This window comes from Syngnathus leptorhynchus, chromosome 4, assembly GCF_054491065.1.
Source record: "Syngnathus leptorhynchus isolate UIUO chromosome 4, UIUO_Slep, whole genome shotgun sequence".
NCBI lineage: Eukaryota > Metazoa > Chordata > Actinopteri > Syngnathiformes > Syngnathidae > Syngnathus > Syngnathus leptorhynchus.
The window spans coordinates 6,286,921-6,311,105 of NC_141198.1; the positions used below are offsets into that span (position 1 = coordinate 6,286,921).

At 42.5% G+C, this 24,185-nt stretch overlaps 1 protein-coding gene across 4 annotated transcripts in view; it reads right to left on the reverse strand.

Annotated features, from left to right (window-relative positions):
- Positions 1–1,472: 1,472 nt before the first annotated feature.
- The window catches only part of kat6a (K(lysine) acetyltransferase 6A), a 29,444-nt gene continuing 6,731 nt past the window's right edge, over positions 1,473–24,185 (reverse strand). For 2 of the 4 annotated variants that reach the window (XM_085909401.1, XM_085909402.1), the window contains exons 3-17: positions 17,591–17,699; positions 15,986–16,101; positions 14,358–14,439; positions 13,989–14,109; positions 13,541–13,860; positions 13,277–13,389; positions 12,327–12,442; positions 10,733–10,874; positions 9,729–9,890; positions 9,263–9,356; positions 8,902–9,133; positions 8,291–8,486; positions 7,520–8,206; positions 6,982–7,243; positions 1,473–6,889 (exon numbers count right to left, since the gene is read on the reverse strand). In XM_085909401.1, coding sequence (XP_085765527.1) covers positions 3,534–6,889; positions 6,982–7,243; positions 7,520–8,206; positions 8,291–8,486; positions 8,902–9,133; positions 9,263–9,356; positions 9,729–9,890; positions 10,733–10,874; positions 12,327–12,442; positions 13,277–13,389; positions 13,541–13,860; positions 13,989–14,109; positions 14,358–14,439; positions 15,986–16,101; positions 17,591–17,699 — 6,108 coding nt within the window. In that variant the 3' untranslated portion in view covers positions 1,473–3,533. The other 2 variants (XM_085909403.1, XM_085909404.1) reach the window with 2 other exon arrangements.

Here is a 24,185-nt window from a genome sequence, read left to right on the forward strand (position 1 = left end):
ATATACTTCTAAATATACTGCAGTGTATCTACTGCAATTTCACATTGGATTGCAGGTTTGAAATTTACTTTTATTATTATTATTATTATTATTATTATTATTATTATCTATAATAAAGATTTATATGAAAACCTGTCTGGTGTTTTATTCCTTGTTTTTATATTCGCCAATTAAAACATAAAAATCAGACATTTGGTTTACTGCTTCATATAACGATGTGTTTTACGTTGTTATATGAGTTGGTGTACCCTTAAATACCAAATGTCGGCATAACGTGTTTTTTCCAACCTTTTATTCAAACACAAGCACATTCGGTAGAATAACACCATCAACTATAGGCCAACAAATATGAAATTAAAACATCAATGTCGGCATAACGTGTGTCGACTATGCGGTCTGTCACTCACTCGTGAATATTCATGATTGTCCAATCAGCAGCGCCAGCGAGCGTTATGGAGGAGGGACGTAACTTCCCGTTCACGAACGAGTCGTGAATTGCATTTCCCGTTCACCAACGAACGAAACTGTGAGTGAACGAATCAGTGAGTGAGTGATTCGCATTTCCAGTTCATCGTGAGAACAAACGGATCAGTGAGGGAACGTTGAACGATTCGTTTGAACGAGTCTTTTGAGTGAACTGATTCTAAAGATTCAGTTCACCTAAAAGAACTGGAATTCACATCACTACTGGTGACAGGAAGCGCAGAAAAAGAAACCAACCACAACGTGTGAAAATACTCAAAATCCCGCCTTTTCAACACCGTCATTGGCTAAAAGTGTGGAAGTTGTGTGCTTGACGCTTTGTGATGATTGGGCTTCAGGAAGGGCTGCAATATTAATGCTCGATGATTGGTTCAAACGAAATCAGGGCTGACATTTTGTTTTTGGTGTCTTCATTTTGTGGCGTTCATTCAACAACCAACAAATATGTCCCGCATTCCCAACAACGTTGTAAAATAACAAGACTTATTTAAAAAGTGATTACATTTGGTCAGTAATATCCCTCACAAGTTTCTATCCGTACGCATTTCATTAATACAATTGTCTTTTTTAGAACATTTTTATTGGGTCATTTTCCTGCTGCTTACCTGTTCACCCATTAGGTTGAGGTTTCTGTCCAAGTATCTATTGAGGAAAATATACCAGTGTTTTCTAAAATCTGTCCAAAAATATTTTAAAAATGTACTTGCAATTCTGCTACGTGGCCAGCAATATTTATAAACATGACACAACGGTTGAAAAGTACAAGTATAAATGTATAAGTTTATGGGCGCCAACTTTTTTTTTTTGATTGCAATTATGCATTTACTTAAATTACAACTTTTAAAATCAAAGTACTTTAAATTGCAATGATGCAACTTATGACTTTGTAGGCATCTGAAAGGAGTTGCTGGGGCTTCAAATTATAAATGTGATGTATACTGCAAATTTGTACTTTTTGTAATCACCTAAAAAACGTCAAGAGAAACATGAATGGCTCAACATAATTTATTTTCATTTTATGTTAAAATGTACAGAGTTCTTTGAAAGTACTTGCTAAGAAAGGGGTGGGACCGGATAAATGGAAATACATACATACAGGGACAGAGAAGAGGGTTGAGGCCGCTGAGCACAGCACTCTGCACTCAGCCAAACACTCCTCTATTTATTTTGCACTCTCTTAGCATACAACGAAACATGTACAATTCCAAAGGATACAAAAAGGGAAGCGATATAAACAGACAGAAATATACGGAGCTTATTTTTACATGCCTCTTTAATGTAAGGAAGTCATCCTATACACACAAAAGTAAAAAAAAATGCCAAGTGACCTTTAGATATTTGTAGTCCTTTTGTTTAAAATAGCATTAATATACTACACAAAGATAGAAAAACTCTAGAGATGAGATGGAATGGAAAGGTTAAAGGCATCTTAGTCACTAAAAGTGAGAACTTTTTTTTTTTATTATTTTGAATTTCTTAGTAATTATTACCCAAGAGGTGAGCTAAAAATATGTTGTGTTTTTGTACTGAAACAGAAGTGAGGAAAAAAAATGACAGTACCAATAATAATGTCAGAATTTCTTTTTATATTATAGAAAAAAATGTGTACTCTACACAGTTTCTTTTTAGTCAAAAAGAGTCAGCTTAGGTCATAATAGAAAGCTGCCCAGTCTGATAAAATTCAGAAAGAAAACAAAGTTCAGAACAGAACAATAGACACAAAAAGTATGCAATGTCAGGTCTGTAGAAAACGAAAACGCCTCTTTTGACTTTGAATACTGGTACATGGCGCAACAAGGTCAACTGTTTGTCTCACCCGCGCCATTTAAACGCCATAACCAACAAAGCTCTGACCCTGCTTTCATACGAGTGTGCCTCTATGCGTGGGCCAAGCCATGCACTACACCAGGCCTTTAGGTTCACCCTTTATAAGGGATAACTGTCTAGCGCAGTATCTCTAGAAAACAGAAGTGGAGCGAAAATAAAAAAAGCGCATATATATATATATATATTTTATATATATATATATATATATATATATATATATGAGGGGAAAAAAATACAAGTTTAACTGAATACAGTTCTTAAGCAGACACCTCGACCTCCTTGAGTCTTTAACACTTGAGGGGAAGTCAGCAAATTGTTAACCAAATTTCCTTCAATGCTAAAATAAAAAGTTGACATTGCACACAAACTGTCAGTGAAGTGTGGACAAGAATAGCTGAAGGTGGTACATTCCTGTGCTAGCCATCTTAAGCGAGCGCTAGCCAGTATGCGTTTATGCATGTGTTGCTTGACAATGGGAGGTACCACAATATTTACATCTTAACTTGTCAAAGTGGTTGAAACTGGAACATAATGCTACTATTGATGGGGAAAAAACAATGTTGTCTCCTCTGTGTCTGCAGTGTTTTTGGTATGACGTCGTCCATCCAGGAAGACAGAAAAATGAACAAACACCTTGAACACTGGAGGCCCCCGCTGACCAGGGAGATGTTGGGGTCGTTCTAAGGACCCAAGAGGGTGTGCCACCGATTCAGAATGCCACAAATATAAAGACTGAAGCATATTAAGAGGCCAGACTGAACACAGACACTCCAAAACAAAACAAAAAAATAAAGTTCAACATTATGTTTAAAAAAACAAGAATCCACCAACTATGTCTCTTTTTTAAGGTAAGGCTTCCTATGTCAAAAGATTGTGTGCATGGTTGAGTATAATCAGATAACTGTCTTTTGCATTTGCAATCCAACAAAGTAAGATCAGAATGAATCCTGTAATGTCCTTTGCTGTGTATCTTCCTCGCCCCCCCCTTGCTCATCAAGAGGGAGAGTAGACATTTGGGCCAGTTTGCAGGGTCTGCATCGGCCTGGCCTGGTCCACGTACACACCCTGTCTATCTTATGAGAAATGGACTAAATGATGACACAGAAAAGCAGGAGACCCCTGGTTTCCACTCACCAGCACTCATGGTGCCTTCCGCGGCACTGCAGTGTGTGAACACGATGCACATTTAAAGTACAGCAAGAATCAGCCATGGATCCATGTCTTCATCTGCTCATGTAGGGCGACTGTTTTGGGACACCAGCATAGCTATGATGGGAGGGGCCTGTGTACATCATGTTGCCATGGTGATTTGGCTGCATAGGCTGCTGGGGGTAACCCTGCCCTCCCATCATTCCCATCTGCATTTGCATGGGATACTGAGCTGGCTGATTCATGTAAGCAGGATTACCATGGTAACCACTGTTCATCATTGGTTGGGCCATTCGGTAGCCGGCTGACATGGGATTGAGCGGTGTCATGTTCATGGAATTGTACGGCGCTGGCGTTGGCATGAGGTTTGGCATCATGCCGCGTTGAACAGCCAAGGTGCGAGGTGTGCCTTGCATGGCCACGGCCCCAGAGCTGCGTCCATAGAGCTGCTGCTGGTGCGGGGCCGGGGCTAGTTGCTGAGTGGCTTTGGACCGAATGGAAATGTGGCCTTTGACAGTTGCCATTTGGCCCTGCAGTCGTTGTGTGTGGGGCGGGGGACCCAGACTGATGTTGGTGGTGGGCATGTTGCATTGCAGCTGCAGGGAGCCCAAGTTCATGGAGCCGGAGCTGAGGTTAGGTGGTGGAGTCATTGTGGGCTGGCCCTGGGAGAGGGGCGCATGGGCAGAGGGTGCCAGCCCTGGGTTAGAGAGTGACACACTGGTGGCATAAGAGGTGACGGAAGGTGAGTGAGAGTAGGGCATGCCGTGTGGGTCCATAATGGTGTTTGTAAGCTGCTGGAGTTTGGCCAGGCTGAAGGTTGCAGAGGGTTGCGGGTACCCCCCTGTGCCAAAGTCCTGACCCATACGCTCATACAGGGTACGACCACCGCTCCCGCTCTCAGGAATCTCCATAATCATGGGAGTGGAGCCAAAGCCATTTCCCATGCTACATTGGGACAGGGGCTGTTGGTGTTGAGGAGTTGGGGCTGAGGGTGGAGGCTGAGAGTTGGGCGCTTGCTGCTGCTGCTGAGGAGGAGGCTGCTGCTGCGGAACCTTCTTTTGGGATGACTGCGACTGTTGCTGATTGGTGCTGGGAGGCCTCTCAATCACACCGCAGCTCTGGGGAGACTTAATGCCACAGACAGGGGTGTTAGATGGATGAGGAGGAGGTGGGGCTTGGGGGACAGAATTGCCAACATTACTGGCTCCGGAACCACTGTTGGGACTGGGTCCAGTTTGCTGGATGAGGCTACAGCTTCCTAATCCGTGCTGAGCTCCTCCATTTCCCGTGGAAGATGTTAGAGTGGGCGTTGGCCCGAATGAGCAGCTGTTGGACTGTGAAGAGGACGGAGTGGCCGAGCTGGAAGAAGAGGCGGCAGACGAGGCCGAAGAAGCACCTGCCACAGACATTCCACCGCCATTACCCCCATTTCCCGTTGCGTTGCTTCCTCCACCCACAGTCGAGTCATAGCTGCTGGGGTTGTCGTAATTCTCTGTAGTGCTTTCGATACTACCCAGGTCACTGAAGCCACTGTCGACCACCTGCTGCGAGTGGTCCGACACAGATGGGACATCCATCATAGGTGACGTCTCAATGCCCTGCTGGGATGGTGCAGACAGAGAACTGGGATGTTCTGGGGTGATCTGTGTGTACCCACCACCAGTTCCACCTCCCGCTCCAGTGGGGCCAGGAGTCCCACCCCTTTGCCCTCCCGCTGCTGTGTCCATGATAGTCGAGGACAAGCCCGGACTGTTCACTGAACGCACAGATTGACCAGGCAATGGCGGCATTGGTGGATTATGCAAGGGGCTGCTATGTTGGGAGGCCCCACAGTCCTCTACTAATGCCAGGGCCTCCTCCTCAGCATCCCCCGTGTTGCTGTAACTCTGTAGTGTCCGACAGGCAGCGAGTGTCTCTTCACAGTCCTGGTAAGCCCCGTGGTGAGGCTCAGTCTCTTCATCCTGGGCTTCGCCTTGTGTCAGAGACTGCACTGCCTGGACCGTCTCCAAGTCAAGTTCATTGGAGTGATGTGGATGATGTGAGTGATGGTGACCCAGCTCCTCTTTGAAGTCAGAGTGCTGATGAGGATGGGAGTGGCTGTGTTGGGGTTCTATCAACAGTGCTACGTCTTTGTCCTCTGTCTGCAAAGGCTGCAGCTCTATGGGCTCAGAAGGAACAGACATGGCCGTAACAGTTTCCACAGCTGCGGCGGCCGCAGCAGATTCCTCCTGCTCTCTACGTCGCCTGTCCTCCTGCTGTGGATCAGAGGAGGAGGGCTGACACTTTGACTCCTGCACCTGCTCTTCAGGCTCCTCCTCCTCTTCCTCCTCCTCCTCTTCATCCTCCTGCTTACTGACATAATCCCGGGCCATGCTGTTCTCCATGTCTAAAAAAGCCTCTCCGCCTTGAGGTTCTTCTTTGACTGGAGGGGAGCTCGCATGGGAAGCGGGCTCTTCCTCCTCATCTTTGTCATCCTCGTCGTCAGACTCGTGACTTTTTCGTTTCTTACTAATGTTGCTGCTACTGTTGCTTTTGTCCTCCAAGTGTCCATCACCTTCATCATCCGCATCGTGCTCCTCACTACGCCGGCTTCCTAAACCTGGTGTGGCTGCTGCTCGCCTCGACAAATTAAGATTACCATGGCCCTGGCTCTCAAATTCCTCATCTTCCCTTTCATCTTCCTCATCATTTTCTCCTCTTTCGCCAAGATCAACATCCTGAGGGCAGAAATGTGAGGCCCTATGCCCTAAATTGGATGACGCAGAGGAAGCAGACAAAATGGGGCGGGACCGTGGACGGCTAGATTTGTTTTCCTCCCAAGTTCTATCTGCATCCTCTTCTTCCTCCTCCTCCTCCTCTTCGTCATCGTCCTCTTCCGCATCCTCTGGTTCAGAGTGGAGAGGTGGCCTTGGGGCAGGTGGGGGCTGTTGACGGAGGGCAGGGTTCCTGGGTGGTCTTCCTCTCCTTTTTGGTACCTTCTGTTCCACAGGAATAGGCAGATATTCATCTTCATCTGAGTATTTTTCTTTATTCAAGATGGCTCTTGAAACACGCTTGCTGGTTCGATCTGTTGACAGCGGATGAGAATCTTTGTCCAAGTGTTGCTCCAGCAGTCTTTGCCTTTCCTGCTCTTGCCTCTCTGCTTCCTCTTGGGCACGCTGGAGGTACCAGCTCCGAGGCTTCCGTCCAGGTTTCATCTTGATTTTGGGAGGTGCGGGAGCACCACTTGCTTGGTTTTCTGCAGCAGCTCGCTGGTTGGCTCCACTTCCAGGTGGTCTTCCAGGTCCTCGTTTCTTCCAGTGCAGTGGTTTACGGCTCTTTCCCTTTGGCCAGCCTTTCTTCTTCTTGACTGGCACCTCAGGATTGGCAGCTTGATTTGCCAAAGGACGTGATGGCAATGCAGCCATAGGATTCAGCATAGCAGTTAGCTCTAAAATGAGAAAAAAGGAACAGGTGTAATACAAAGCAGTCTAGACACCCACGTATATATGGAAAATTGTCAACAAGGTCGCCTCTACTCACCATCTTCCTCTGAATCAGAGAGGTTGCAATGTCGACCCCTTTTGGGAGCAGGGTCTGACAACCTAAGTGCAGAGCGAGCGGAAGGGTAGCGCCGCAAGGGGTGGCCCAAGGTTGTCTCCTCCTCCAGCCTAGGCATGGGCCTCTCGGAGTCAGAGTCAACAAATGGTTCGTCCAAAACCTCTGTGGTCTCAGAAATGGTCTCTGTCACCACGCTGCTGTGCGGGTGGCTGCTCTGGCGAAAACGTCGCTTTCTCAATGGCTTCTGGACAAAGCAGAAAGGAAACTGAGCTTAAATTCTTCTAAATTTATAGTTTCACATTTCTTGTCTCACACTCTGCTTTTGCAGCTTTTATGACTTTATTTGCTGCTGTTCTCTTGTGCTTTTTTATCCTGAGTGAATTGTTGTTTTGTTACTTCCGTTTTTGTAGCATTTTTTAAAAAAATTTTTATAAAAAGTGCAATACAAATAAATTGTATTGTTATAATTATTGCTTCGAACTAAATTGTTATTACTCAGAAATGAGCATTTTCTTGGTACCTTGCATTTGAGCCCCATAGCTGGCTTTGTGAGTATGGGAGGAGAACATGTCCTGCTTTCCTCATCGTTGTCGTCCTCTTCTTCTTCTTCTTCTTCTTCGCTACTATCACTAAAGCCACTCTTCCTGATGGGAGGAGACTCACACGGCCTGGAAATCCCAGGAAGCTGTCCCAGGCCCTCACTCGGCTCCTCCATCTGTCTCGGTTTGGGGCCTCTCTTTTTCCTCGGAGGGCGTCCTCTTCGGATCGGCATTATGGTGGGGTGCCGGGCCATGTCTATTGTGCGAAAGCTTGCTGACTCGATTCTTCCTCTCTCTAGTGAGAATAGGGAGACAGGGACGGCTGTCGAGCCAATTTTTCCTTCATCTGTCCTTTCATCCTCCTCGCCCTCTTCCTGCATTGCGTGGACTTTAGGTGGCCGGCCAACTCGCTGGCGATCCTTAACTGCTTTACCCCAAGGCCAGTTTTTGGGTGGGCGACCACGGGGTCTACGTTCGCCGTTTGCTGGCAGTGGTGGACGTGGTGGCAGTGGGGCCGGTGGACAACGAATTGGAAGTGATGTTGGAGAACTTTGGCTGACAGGAAACCCGAGGAAGCCCTTTCTCTCTTCTTCCTCCTCTTCATCTTCCCTCTTCTTTGCTTGACGCATGTGCCAAGACATTGATGGTTGCTTGTGACTTGATTTGAGCTATTTAAAAACAAGAAGCAACACATGTCAAGGCTGGTTCTCCAACGCCAAATGGTAATTTAATAATAACAGTCTAGTGATTACCTCCTTACGGTGATCCACTGTTGGTTCTTGATCGTCCTCTTCATCTTCATCCTCATCAGCATCAGAAACCACGGTATTAGTTACAATGACAGGTGTCCAGCGGAGACACTCTGGGTCAACCTCCAGCTGCCGTGGTCGGGTCTTGAGACGAGCTATATGGTTATTTATGAGCTTCTCTCGTCGCACCAGGACAGTCCTGACAATGCAAACGTCATTACAATCCCGCATTCAAGTTCATTGTAACGTAAATGACAAGTCCAATAGTACTCATTTACTCCAGAATGTAGGCGATGTAGTAAACCCCCACAAAACTTTGCTGTGGGTTTTTCTGAAAGACTTCTTATTGTTTTTTTTTCTATGTTTGTGAATTCCATTCCGAGCAATATAACCATCGGCTAAGTAACCACGGTATTTTTTAGGACATAGGCATCGTCAAATGTGAATGTTTACGCTAAGGATAAGATATAGACATTTATTAACTTTAACTTATGTTTGGGTGAAAGGTAAGAAATTGATACTGCCTCAAAATCGAAAGGACAATATCATTGACAACGTCTGATACACCCACATATAGAAGTGTGTCTGCATGTTTGAGGAGTCTGTGCTCTAACCTGTCTCCTCGTTGCTCAAGCATATTGAGGCTATGCAGGGTTGTCGTGATATCCTGCGGGCAAATCCCAGTCAGTTTGCTGAGCTGTCTTATTGTGATCTGCCGGTCACGGACTCTATGGAGGCACTCAAGGACCTCACTGCGCCAATAGGCCATGTAGGATAGCCGACCGAGGTCTGAGAGAGGCTTCTCTGGTGATCCAGGCTGGCCCTCGCGTTTAGATAGCAAGTAGCCTGCAAAGAGGCAGCACAGATGGAAAGATTCATGGTGAATTACAACAACGATTCAAACACAGCAACTGTCACAGATTTGTGCCAATCATAGTTGCTTTGTGTTTATGTGCGACAAGGAGAGATTATTACTGAAATCAATGAGAAAGCGCCCATAGCCCTTTCGCTGGTACTGTGGAAGAATCATGATGCATGATACGTTGTATTTCTGTTGGCAGTGTTTCTCCTGTAAAGACACAGACATAATCCATCATTAGAAAATAATAATGGTGACTTTGTGGTGCAGGGACAGCTGGGTTTGATGGGGATGTTTAAAAATCATTAAATGCTGTTTTGGTAGAGCTACTGACATGTGAATGGATGCACATGCAATGAACGACTCACAGGCAACATGGGAGTTTGGCACAAGATGAGCTACTATGCATGTGTTGTTAACTTTGTGTCTTAACAGTGCTTACAAGTATTACTGGTATGCAAGATTCTCTGCACAGATAGGGTCATTTAAAAAAAATACTGATGTTGATAGTATTGTAGTTGTGTGAAATTCACGCCGTATAAAATGTATGACAACAATGCAAAATTGAAGGGATAGTTATACCTTAGAAAAGTAGCCAACAAGATGGCAACCTTTGTTGTCATTCTGCGTGAGGACATAGAAAAGAAAGGGCTCCACGTCGTAATAGAGGGTCTTGTGGTCGAGGAAAAGCTTGGCCAGCAGGCACAGGTTCTGGCAGTAGATTGTGCTTACATTTCCATCGACCTTTGGAAAGGGTTAATGAGAGAACAGATATGAGTGCGACACTCAATGAACACTATTGGAGGCAAAAGTCACATGCTGGTTTCGAGTTGAATGGAACAAGTTCAGGGAGGTGTTGGCATCGGGAAATGACCATAACAGTCTCAGAAGACACTGCGGGATACAAAGCGACGGAGGAGTGACGTCAGCGGTCAGATCTGGGTGACTGAGAAGTTGTGGTGGAGGTGGTCAGGAAGCAGCATGATTGTGTGTAAATTTTTTGTTTTTTTGTCTATGTGTGCCGTGAACCATCACATACACACTGTCACTGAGCGGGAATCGATCTCACACTGCCCGTGCACAAGGCAGGCGAGTGTACCCCGTGAATTGTGAACATTTGTCACTTATTCATAGTTTGATGTGGAACTGAAATGCCAAAGAAAAGAACTGACCGTTCCAATTTTGCCTGCGTGGAATACTGTGTACAAGTTGAGAACCTACTAAAAAAACAGAGCTCAAACATAGCATTGGTACTATTTTACTAAACACTATAATTAAATGAACTAATTGGAATATGGTGTTAATACGAATTTTGATTTAGATGCGTAGCCATTAAAGCAGCCATGACAGACTACCGTCTTTCTTAGTGCAAGTGACATATAACTGGGATGTTCTTAAGATTGATTAAAGAGATTGATTCAAGAGTTAATTGGTGGTCATTCGCAATCAATATCGGCAGATAATCATTTATGTGACGGTTGAGAAAATAAATAGAGGGATGTAACAGCAATGATAGTGGTGCATCTCGATATAGCAGGGTCATCTCTCATCCTTCACTATGCTGAATGTCCAGTATTAATGTGTACCTCAAACACAGAGACGTCATCTTTCCTGTAAATCTCATTAGCTGGAGGATGGAACCAGTTGCATTTCTTCATGTGCTGGTAGAGGATGCTACGGCTCTTCATGTAGCGCAGGCAGAATTCGCACAAGTACAGTTTGGGTAGTCTAAAAAAAAATAATAATAATAAAAAAAATTCAGATGATAATTTGATCAAAAGGGTCAATATACTTTTTTTAATCATTACAATACAAGCATCGGAATAGCTTTTTTAAAATCTTCCTGGCAAAGAAAGAGTATTGCATTAAAAACAATGATTGGCAGAGCTCAGGAAGTAAAAGGGTTGATTTTCTTGCAGTCTGCTCAATAATTTTTTTTTTTCTAAAGTCTATACCTATCGCATTTTCTGCACCATAAGGCGCACTTAAAGAAGACACAATATCATGGAAAATCCACTTTTTTTGCTTTTATATTCATTTTATTCTGCACTTGGGAGCCTCTAAGTTTGTAGAAAAGTGTAATCTATCCCTCCAGGTGTTCCAGAGGTACTTTTATGATCTGTTTGGGGCTATACTCTGTTCAGTTTTCTTTATTACATCACATTCTTTGGGGCTAGACTAACAAACAAGGTAATAGGTGTTGCCAAACGGTTTTGCAAATCCACCATCTTTGTTATCTGTGGCGACTTTTGTAGTCCAAAGTCAATTTGCAGAAAGTACAAGTGGAAAAATCAAAATGTTCCACACAATTTGTTACACGCCCAGCGTCAGAACCTCAACAAAGTGTGTCTTTAAATTTTATTTTTCAGGACGAAGTGCCCACATCTCTGGGCAAAGTCCTGCTTGTCTGTGCAAAGCACTTCAAGGACAAATATTTCAGAAATCTCTTGTCAATATGGAGAAGGAGTCGCCGAAATGGAGACGAAGCAATAAGAAGACATTACGTTTGATGTAAAATACGTAGTCCAGAGCGGTAAACCAATCTGAGGACTGAGCGAAATACGTAGAGTACATGCCTCTGCCGCCATTGAGAAATAAATACTATCAGTTTCTGGAAAGCAAACAGCAATAGGATCCTCTAAGATGGCATTTACAAAGAGACATGCTAATGGCACAATTTAAGCTATCTGGAAAACCGGGATCATAACTGAAGAGCAACATGATGACGAGACAATGACGAGAAGGAACATTGAACGCAGCTCATACACAACGCGAGTGAGAACTCGAAAGGTAAGTATAGGCATTCACAAGTAGAGGTTGCACTATAGCTGCATAAAGTACTGAACTGAACTCAGACCCAAACTTACTGTCATGCTTCAGTGACTTTTATTTTTTTTTAACCGAAAGTCATGGTATGCATGCGCCTTACGGTGCGGAGAACACGTTAATTGATAGGATAATCAATTCCAAACAGATTAGTTTGTAACCGTCTTATATCAAACACATTTTCTACATTGAATTACCGCTAAGTTCTCGATCCAACACAAGTCACAATTAAAATTCTGCTTTCATTAGAATTCTTTTAGAAGTCAGTATCAATACAAAACTGAAGAACCCAACAGGAAAAACATTAGTTTAAAAAATCAGGGAACTGGAAACACATTTAAAGATTTTGCACACCTGCTGTACTCTTGCGGGTAGGGAGAAGAATACCATGTTTGGATGTCAAACTTTCCAAATTCAATGACTGATGGACATCGCATCTGAGGATCTGGTGGACCTGTAACCCCAACTTTCTGTGAGGGGTGACCAAAGTAGAGGAAAGAAGTGAAGAAAAGGAAAAGGTTATATCCAACACTGCAGGTAGCATGAACACTATGCTGTGTGCACACAAAATAAACAGATTACACCAGTGCAATATTGAACTCCCGGGCAACTTTGGATTTAAAGCCAATGGAAGACAAAAGGCATTCCTTTATCGATGCCCATCAAGAGACTGTCACTGTCATCAAACTACATGACACACTTGATTGGCAATGCCCAAAACATGACTCTACCAACAATAAACATTTTTTCATGTGTCCCGGCTGCTGCCGATACTATCCTTTTTATCTTTACATCACTAAAAAAACATCTGCTTCATCAGTGCACACCCAGCCCTAACCGTAACCAAGACTGGGAATTTAATCGATATTTAATTGTGATTTTGGCTTCTCATGATCACAAAATCGAAGAAGAAAAAAATGTTCCAAAAGGCGCGCTGTGTGTTTGCAAGTTCCTATGTCGTGATAGGACCTTAAAGACACTTGGCTGTTCTTTTCACGTTTCAAGGTAGTTGAATAAATAAAAAGTTTTAAATCAATGGATAATCCTGCTTGTGAATTGTGATTTCAATATCAATCAAAATCATTGGGTTTTTCATTTTTCAATAATCTCCCAGCCTTAACTCTCATGTATCTCTTGACGACTGGTGTTACTCCAGAAAGAACATACTGCGGATAAATGAGTATGTTCCTCTATTGGTCGTCCCATTGTATGCTTCATCTAGTCTCCAGTTATCCGGTCTCTGGTATTCATTCAATATTTTGTTTTCAACATTTTCTATTTTGGCTCATCAAGTGGATGTATACCTGTAACGCAAGCTCCTGGATGTGTCTGAACAGCTCAATGTCTTTTTCTGTTAGATTTTCATGGCCAGGAAATCTGTCGTCTTCATCGCGCCAGTCGCTGCCTTCTTGATTGTCTAATGTAGGCAAAAAAAGTATAAATATGAAAAGTTAAAAACTTCATAGGGGACACGCATAAACAAGCCTTTGACTCTTCCTTACAACTCAAGAAAACAATAAACTTTGGTTGCTAAAAAATATTTCATGCCAACTAAATAGTCAACATACCCGCCCTGTCGTCTCCATCTCCCTTGCTGCGATTGGCTTTCTTTCTGATGCGACACTGGTCCGAGTAGTCTACCACTTCCTGGCGTGCTTTGCGACCCTCAGGCGACGGTGTAAAAAATTTGGTGAGTGCATCGATTAATCCCTTGGTCTTGTTGTTGAAGCGAAGGCTGCTTTGTGTCAGGTCGTCACCATCCCGCACCGAGAAAAGTAATCGGTCATCACCAGGGTAACCTTCACAAGACGAGCTGGAGGAGGAATTGGCCGAGGCCGAGCGCTTCCGCCGAGCACGACCACCTAGTTTCTTGAAGGGCCGCCCCGGCCTGGGTAGATATTAAAGTGTCGAATTAAAATGTGCGTCATTTGACAACAAGTGCACAATATATAGTGAACGATAAAGTATTTGACATAAAAAATGTTGACATGTGTTCTCTCCAGAATATTTCCATACCTGTTCCTGGGTCGTCCAAGTGGTGCATTATAGCGCCGTTTAATTTGTGCTGCCTTTTCATGTAAAAGATTCTTTCCCTTTTTCCTCGGTTGGCAGATTTGACAAATCCACATGCCTGAGTCAAAAACAAGAAAACAGATAGAGTATATATAACTTGTTTACACTTAGATTGAGAAACAGAAAGAAAGAGCCAAACACAGAAAACATTATGACCGTGATCTGGATTGAATGTGCATGTATCTTGAAATGAAACTCTCACCTACTCTTTGAGGCAGATTAGATGAATGATTGACTTTATTGGGGGGGGGGGCTGTAAAGATGCAATAAAGCCACAGGTACAAAGTTAAAGAGGTAGTTTTGTTTATTTACCTTTTGGCATCCGCGTGAGGGGAGGATCACAACACTCCATGTGGAAGCCCCGGTCACATGAATCACAAAATAACATATTGTCCTGAACACAGAGACACAAACATGCATTAATGATTTGAATTCACATGTCATTTAGACAACATTAATTAGTTATTTGTTTTTCTCTTACAAATCGGTATAAACCTAAGCCAGTAATTGCTAAACACTGGACAATCACGCTGAAGGAAATTTTCAAATTTGTGTTAGTTGTTCAAACAAAATATTCACAACAGAATCTATCGTAGGGCGGCGCACTGGGTAGCACGTCCGCCTCACAGTTAGGAGGGTGCGGGTTCGAGTCCACCTCTGGCCCTCCCTGTGTGGAGTTTGCATGTTCTCCCCGTGTCCGCGTGGGTTTTCTCCAGGCACTCCGGTTTCCTCCCACATCCCAAAAACATGCTTGATAGGCCGATTGAGCACTCCAAATTGTCCCTAGGTGTGGGTGCGAATGGTTGTTCGTCTCTGTGTGCCCTGTGATTGGCTGGCAACCGGTTCAGGGTGTACCCCCTACTGCCCGATGGGATAGGCTCCAGCACGCCCGCGACCCCCGTGGGGACTAAGCGGTTCAGAAAATGGATGGATGGATGGATGGATGGATGGATGGATGGATGGATGGATGGATGGATGGAGAATCTAGCGTTGTCTCTCTATGCCAGCAAAGTAAACTGACAGGCAAAACAATGAAATGGTCCTCCAAGGCACTGTATAGCATGCACCTGTTGCAATTCATGCGAGAGAATAAAAGCTTCGTGTTCAACTAACAGTGAATAAGTAAATTTGTGACTAAATTGATACAAGCAATTTACACATACATAGATAGCTGATTTATTTGTATTAAAGTGGGGTAGTTTTTATTTGACTTTTACACAAATATAGGGAGGACTTAAATAGGCCCACAGATCAAAGTTTAATTTATTTCAAAGTATGCCCACAAATGCACACCACCTTTTGTTATATTCGGTGGGCGTAACATGTCAAAGAAATAAAAGATGCAACCTTTTAAAAGTTTACAAGCTCTGCTATTCTTTGTGGCTTCTGGAGATTTTTTTGGGGGGGGGCAGAAGAGTTGGCAAAACGGCTCTTTTGATAATAAAGGTTGCAGACCCCTGGTCTAGTGTAAGTTGCATGCAAATTGTTTATTCTTAGGTTGCACATGATGATCAGACTATTTTAGACTATTTATGGCAAATTATGCAGAAATCGAGGACATTTCAGAGGGTTAACATACTTCCCTGGCCTAAGAGGTTTTGGTGACTGAATCAACGTGAATGCTAGGTCATTATTCAATTGCATTGGATAGCTAACAAATAACAATATAGCTTCATTTATCCCTTTAAAAAAATAATTTTCTTTTTGATTCACCAACCTAATGCATGGTTAATAAAAACTGAAAATAATAAGCGCTTTATTTTGTCTTTACAGTGATCTACTTCATACATCTGAATAACAATGATGGTCAAAAATAGCACAATATCCAAACTACAGATGCAGTATGTCTACCGCCATCGCTATCTGGCTCTTATACAAAGAACAGAGCCTTCACTGGCACTGTTTATCTGCCACTTTGCCATATTTGCTCATCCACTCACCGCATTCTTTCCTTGATCCTGACAGCTGCTGCAGGTTTTGCATTCAATGCACTGCCACCACAGTGCCTTAACTCTCACCGTGAGCTCTGGGGAAAACTTGAGACAGGACGGGTGGCCTGCAGACAGATAAAAGCACATGCACAAAACACGTTTGTCATTGTCTTGACTTGTGGCTGTTGAATGACAGTGGTGACCCATTTAAATTGTTATAGAAGGTGCGAGGGCAAAGCATTTGGAATTGAGACATTCTTCAATTGCTTACTAAATCCAATGTGCCCGCACAACATCCAAACAAATGACATTCTGCCAGAGCAGATTAATGGGATGGGGTGGTGGTGATGTGTGTGTGTGTGTGTGTGTGTGTGTGTGTGTGTGTGTGTGTGTGTGTGTGTGTGTGTGTGTGTGTGTGTGTGTGTGTGTGTGTGTGTGTGTGTGTGTGTGTGTGTGTGTGTGTGTGTGTGTGTCTGGGGGCTGGGGGTGTAACGCTATCTCCCTGCATTAACTTGACAGAATATTGTGTACCAGCATTAGTCATGGACAAATTGTACATTTGCTTACACTAATGATCCCCAACCACCAAAAATATTTTATTTTGAAATGACTGGATTTTAATGTTGCATGAGATACCAGTATCAGCACCATACCTCGCTATTTCATCAAAAAAAAGGGGCAGCTTGCCAATTCTGTCTTCAAGACAAGGAATATGTGCAAAAGCACCAAGCCGACCAGCAACCAGAGTGACAGGTTGTGACGCAATTGTAAAACCTACACTCCCCTCAAATATGAGTATGAATTTACATTGCGTCATTAGCAACTACATTAACATGTTTGCTTGACAGTAATGGTGTTGTCAACAATCAACAATGGATGACATCAAATGCAAATAGGTTAATATAGCACGCAATGTAAAAGCTTATAGTGAGAAAAAGACATTTGATATTTATTCTTACCGTCTGTTTTAAGAACCGTCCACAAATTACATGTCCTAGGGTGACCTATGTCAAATGAATCTCCCTCAATCAAATAAGATTTATTGTTGTAATTATCCTTAATGCAGTAGCCGCTGGACATAATGCATTGGTCGCTGGACATGGTAGACTACTACTTACGACTGCAGAAAATGTGATACCTCTCATTGTGGATAAATAAGGGGCATTTAAGTCACAATAGGAGACATAAATAATGACCAAAAATAACTTTTTTCCTCATTCATATACAGTGAATGCAGGAATATACACTGTACGTAAACACATTGACATACATGTATGTTTACTGTACATATATAAGTACATGCCTATATAAATCTATTAATATAATACGCTCGTCTATGTCAACTTGCGCCGGTCGTGTAACGCTAATATTAAATCCTCAAGGTAGCAAATTGAGTTAAATAAACAGACTTATGTGGGAAGTTTTTTTTTTTCAGTGGTAGAAACTCATCAACAAGTGTAAGTGCCTTGAGAGTGTCATACTTGGTGGATAACCGTATTGCAAAGGCTAAAAAGACATTCAATGTTGCTGAAAAAAAATTGATTTGCATCTATTGTCCTCATATTTAAGTGCCCCCCTACCCCCCACCTGCCACATACACACACGCCCACTCACCACTATTGCCACAGTCCGCACAGGAGATGAGCTCCTCGGGTTTCTTATCGCGATTCTGCTCCTTGGTCCCCAAACAGAAGCTGCAGATGGGGATGGGCTCTGCCACCGGCTAGACGGAAAGAAGGGGAAAAAGTAAATACAGTACGTAAACATAACAGGGTCAATAACCAGGGAAAACAAAGGGATATTGTGTGCCTAACATGGATAAGTGTTTAAGAGTTTAAGAACACTGATGATTGCTCTAATAAATGAGCTTGTATCTAGAACTTTCACAATAATGACTTTTCGCTCAATAAATGAAATAGAGCTTTTTCCTTACTGGATAAATTTTCATTTACATGCGCGTTTGATAATATTTGTTATTTAATAAATTTGTTGAATCAAAATTGTTATTAAAAAAATGCTTTTGACCAAAAATCAATTCAGAATTGACCCCCAAAATCAGAATCCAATCACCAGGAAATAGAAGATTACCCTCTTTGTAATGTCAGAAATGCTGCAATTGTGGGTCAAGGTCTTTGAGAAACAAAAACTGGCGCTCTGTTGTTGCGTAAGCCTTCCATTATTGACTTGTAGTAAGTACAATGTGTCCTACACGTGCCATCAATCATACCAGAATTGTTTGAAGTGACCTTATCTATATGTATTATCGAGAAACACATGACAAGCCATCGAGACTCCCACCACCATTACTATGGCGCCACAGAAAGTGCATTACAATGCAGGTTTGGAACTCTCTCTTGACAGACCTAAACTCAGGTATTTGTCCTCTTGGAGTGCATGTGAGCCAGTGCTCAGTGGACCTACAAATCTCAAAACGACAGATCACGTGATTAAGATTAGTGATCATGATCAATTTTAGGTAAATTACGGTGACCTGCTGTTAACATATTTAGTCGATCAGGGGTTGCAGAAATGTGCGTGACAGCACCCAAACGGTGTTTTTCTGCTCTTCCGATTGCAAAACGAAGTAGTAAAAAGAAAGTAACAGTAAAATAACCGAAATCCAACCTAACATGTAGGTAAATGCCCATCCGAGGTCAGCAAAACAAATGTCAACTGTGATTTGGCTTCATCCTCCAAAGATGAGACAATATAGACAAAAGAACGTCAATCTTTTTTTTCTCAAAACAGAACTACAATAGGGTGGCACCGTGGTGCACTGGTTAGCACATCCACCTCACAATTCAGAGGCGCAGGGTTTGATTCTGGCACCAGCCTACTTGTGTGAAGTTTGGATGTTTCCTCCAAGTATTACAGTTTCCTCCTCCATTTGAAAAAAACAACAACAAAAAAACATGTATGATAGACTGATTGAGCACTCTAAATCGCACATAGCTGTGACTATAGATGGTTTGTCTGTGTGCCCTGCGATTGACTGGCGACCAATTCCGGGTGTACACCGCTTACCACCCAAAGGAATGCTGAGATGGGCTCTGCAAAAATGCTTGATTAAAATTAAACCCATTTTCATCACAAACCCGGAAGTCGACCGCTTCGATACTTGGCATATTTGGTTTTCGACGCAAAATGTCAGGAACTCTTTTCCTTGTTTTCAGACAAAGTTTGGGAAAACAACGTAAGCTGTTGTTTAGCGGGTTTTATACCATTGTGACAACCGACTGCAGTTGTGGGTGGCGCGCTTCCAGTAAAGCTGCCCCCACGAAACCACAAGATCACAGAGGTGCACGTTGAAGAGTTGAGTTCACGCGATAACAACTGTATAAAAAAATAAATAAAAGAGCTACTGTAAACAATAGCCATCCTATCTTTTACGTTGATTCGCTTTTCGGACATTATTTCCGGGACTTTGGCTCTTCTACCCTGGGTAATTACATTTTGTGTTTAAATACCGTTATTTTGACGTGTTTCATTTATTTCGAACTCATTTTTCGTCATTTAAATGTATGACTCGTGTCCAGCGTCTAAGGCTGTGCTCCAAGCTTATACTGTATTGTTTTTTTATTTTTTTTATTTGGTGGCTTCATGCACTGTTTTAGACAAAATTAGACAAATTGCTTCTGAACATGACAGCTACACTTCTAGACAGTCTTGTTGGAACGAATTAGCGTTGAGATCCGGGGTCCTACTGTACTCAACACAAGTGAGTGCTCAAGCACTTATACTCTGAAGAAAGTGCTGTTGGTGCCTCCCTAATCTCGACAAATGTGCCATGAGAGTGTGATAAACTGTGGATTTGGTTTCTATGTGTATCTTCAAATTCAAGATGATCAATCATCAAATCATCGAAAAACACCCTTTCAGGATTGATACAATTGAAGTCGCTTCCAGTACTGCTTGAACACCTTTCCATCCATCTATACTTGCATGGCTGTAGAAGCAGGGCCGCGAGGATGTTTTGGTAGCGAGGAGACAGGAGCCTTGATTTATTGACTTAATTTTCTTCAGACTCAGGCACCTTCTTACTGGCTTCACCCCAGTACACGTATGAGAGGCATTGAGAGCGGGTGTCAGGAAAGGAAAAGAAAGTCAACAATTAAAATTGGGCTGGGGTGAATAAGACATGAAATTGCTAAATTTCTAATGTGGTTGCAGAGAAAACTACTTAGTTGTTCAAGTACTGTACGGAATTATAAAAACACTTTTTGTAAAAAATTGCAGTAACGTGAAGGCATAAAAAGAATGAAAGTCTGACAGAGGCTTATCTATGCCATTAAACAGGTTTCAATGTTTGGAGAAAAATGAAGTGCGGAGAAACAAAAGAATCACAAATTCAGCATGGAAGAAAGAGGCAAGACACCTCAGTCATCTGGGAAATTTCACTCTTTCACTGCCAAGGAGGGCAATTGCACACAAGTCGTAAACAAACTGAGCCAGCAACACAGACATCCTGTATAGGGACTCAAATTGCAGCTTGGTTTCAGTTACCAGTTGCCACTGTAAATACAGTAATCCCTCACTATATCTCGGTTCATCTTTCACTGCTTCACGGATTTTTTCAGTGGATTGTGTTATGGCTTCAGAAGAAAAAGACACTACAGGATGGTCAGGCCGCAGCGGCAGTCAGAAATTAGCGTGAGTCACAATTTGTCCTCCTATATAGTACATACTCCGTATTGATGAGTACCGTATTTACCGGACGAAAAGGCGCACTGGATTATAAGACGCACCTTCAATGAATGGCCCATTTTAAAACGGTGTCCATGTATAAGGCGCACCGGATTATAAGGCGCATAAAATAGAAGCTATACTGCAAAAAACTGAGGTTGACTAGGGTTAGGGTATGCATCCACTAGCCAATAACCAATGAGCCCTCTGTAAACAATCGGGTTTCTCAAACGAGTACCTGTAAAATGATCGGAACTGACTAAAGTTCAATCTAACACATTGGTACTGCTTACCTATGTTTCCCTTCCATATCGATCCGTAAATTTACTCGAAACATTAACGGAGCAGCCTATTTTGAAATGAAATAGCCTCACGGGTACAACAGCTATTCAGTGACGCCCCCTGACCACGATTGCCGCAATGCTGGGAAGTGATGCGACCTTGTAATTAACTAGTCGTACTAAAACGTACTGAGACTTTTTGGCAGAGCACTGTGTACAACCAGTATGGATCAAGAAATTCATCTATTGATCCATATATAAGGCGCACCGGACTATAAGGCGCACGGTCGGCTTTTGAAAAATTTTTTAGGTTTTTAGGTGCGCCTTATAGTCCGGAAAATATGGTACAATTATTTTACTGTAGTTATTTGTAAGAAAGTGCTTATTTCTCTTTGTTAGACAAATGCTTGGGCCTTAAAACAAGTTTTGTTCTTTGGTTTCAATGTTAGACATGTATAGTAATTGTAAAAAAAATAAAGGTTTCTACTTTGCAAATTTTGCCTATCATGGGTTCCAAAAAGAACGTAACCCCAGCGAAAAACGATGGATTACTGTAAATCCCAAGCAGATACTAAAAAATGAAAAGGGAATCCCCTCACAGTAACAGGGATTGACCAGCATTGAAACACAAACTTTAAATTCCTTATGAGAACAGTTTAATAAAACATAACTCTGCTTTTGGAAATACAGTGGTACCTCAACTTACAAACGCCTATACTTACAAATCTTTTGAGATATAAACCGAAGCCTCGCGATTTTTTTGCATCCACTTCCGAACAGACGCAACAGCTACCCCTCCCTGCCTTTTTTCCTTTGCTCTGCCATTCCCTGTTCGTCTCGGCGCGTTAGCAGTGTAAAAACAAGTAATGTACTCTGGTATGTTTCCAAAGACTATCGACATGAAACTCGATATCATAAAGGAGCATGGCAAATATATGCGAACTCGCGATGGAGTACGGATTAAGTGAACGGTGGAAGCCGTTGCCGTGCAGCGGACAGTAGCCAAAAAGATACTCCTCACAACCTTTGCCAGTTAGCTACATTAACTGGTGTACTCGGACTGGAACTCCTACCTCGGTGTTGCTGCGAACATCACACACATATACAAGCACAAAAAGGCGGTTATGTCTAACCAGCCATGCATGGAAGCTTTTGGACAGTGCTCGGCCACGGACCATAATTAGCCCACCACCAATTATATCTAGATGAGATTGGTGAGAAACTGATAATCAGCAACGTCACAATATTGAAAGTGTTAAAAGGGCCTAGGTATTGTGGTCTTGACTTGGTATAAAATAATGAGCCGCACACTAATTCCTTATTATTACCTCTATACTGAATACAGCCACCTGATTAGCCGTACGACTGACGCGACTATGCGTCCACCTCACAAGAAAAACACTGATAATTGGCTGACTGGCTCATGTGACCAAACGGCAGTGCTTTGAATGTGGAAGTAATGTAAACTAAACACTGGTAGTGCTGGTAGTATATAAATAACTCAATAATTTAAAACGTGTACATACTTACAGTGTAAAGAATCAACACGATTTGCATGTACATTGATCAACAAATGCGCCACACAATGCCAGGTCCCAGTGTCACTTTACGATTTAACAGGTGAGAGGGGTCTCTCACGCTGGCATATATAGATGGCCCTGACACACGGTAAAAGCTGACAATAGACTTCTTCTTATGCAAACCGTGCGCTTTAGCTATAGTTACATCCCCGCTGATACCAATAAGACATTTTTAGTAGGAAAAGTTGGGTCTGCCTGATGAAAACCTAATTGCGGCTTGTAATAGGATTGTTGGGAAAAGATTGGCCCAGGGCCAAGCTTAGTTGCAGACATCGATTTAAAGATCATCTAAACACTTTCAAGTGCTCACCAATAGCTTCTTAAGGCCCACTCTGTCATACTGTCTGTGCAGAGAATACAAAACAGAGGTGGCATGGTTTTCTTTGTATGCAACTGGCTGTTGTTATCCAATGAGAGGACAGTATATTGCGAGACCAAAGAGAGGGAACAATGGTGAGAAGAAGAATGGGGAAATAAAAAGCAAAACAAGAACAAGAGGAAAGCAGTGATGTTGTCCTTGTCTTGTATCAAGTCAAGGACCTCATTAAAATGGGGACCCAATCTCAGCAACTCTCCAACACACCTCTCTCAAGGCTGTATACAGAACACAAGCTTGTTGTTACAGCACACGATTTACAAGTGGATACAACAAAATTGTAGAGTATTTGATGGTTTAAGTGAGTTAGATAAGTTAGTGCGTTAGATGTTTTTTTTAATCACTAAACAATACCAAATAAACAATTGGTGAATCAAAAATAAACGTGCAAAAAATGGTTATCTAATTCACTTTAATGCAAAATTAAATTCTATACAATTATTTTATTAATGATCGAGTAATCAATGGAATAACGGATTATAAAAATATTCAATGTGACATCCCTGCTCTTTTGCTTAAAGATCAAGACAAAGCATAGACACAGAGCAAAATAACTGAACCAAATGGAGCGGGGCTGGCTGCTCCCAAGCATCCCTTCCACAGCTGTGCACCACATTGACTCCATTTGTGAGGTGGTGAAGTTATCCCATATGTAAGGCCTTGTAGAGCTGCATTTCCCATAACAAATGTCAGTCATGCCACAGTTGCCATACAGCTATAGCTAACTGCTCTCCCTGGGCTCAGAATAATGTTGTTTCTATACTGTGGACTTCCAACCAGCTGCCTCTGGTTTTTCTGTCTGTGATATCTGAAGGGATTGCCAAGGAAGCACAGTATAATTACTCCTAACTGCACGTTTGTCATGTTGCAAATGCTTTTTTTCCCCTTCACTGAACAGTATAATGATGGGCAAAAAGTTTCCTTAGGTGCAACCAAATCATTAATTTTTGGTTCTCTTCCAAATTGAGCTTTGGTTGCTCAGATCAAACTTAAGGTACTCCAGGTTTACATTAGAATCTAATGAAAAAAATTTTTTTTCCTCTCTGCATAATTAAAGTTTTGAATTGTATGGGCAAAACAATCCCAGTTCACTTGCAATGAGATGGTTGAGGGAGGCACAATAGTTATCATTTAGGGACCGAAATCGCGATTTAAGACAAAAGCATATCGAGCTCGTCAAAGGCATTTTTTTTGAAGGCCTCTTATTCCCCACACTCGCCAATCGACATGTTACTGTGGACAGGTTACACGAAACCAAGATGGTTTAAAGGAAGATTCATGTGTACGTC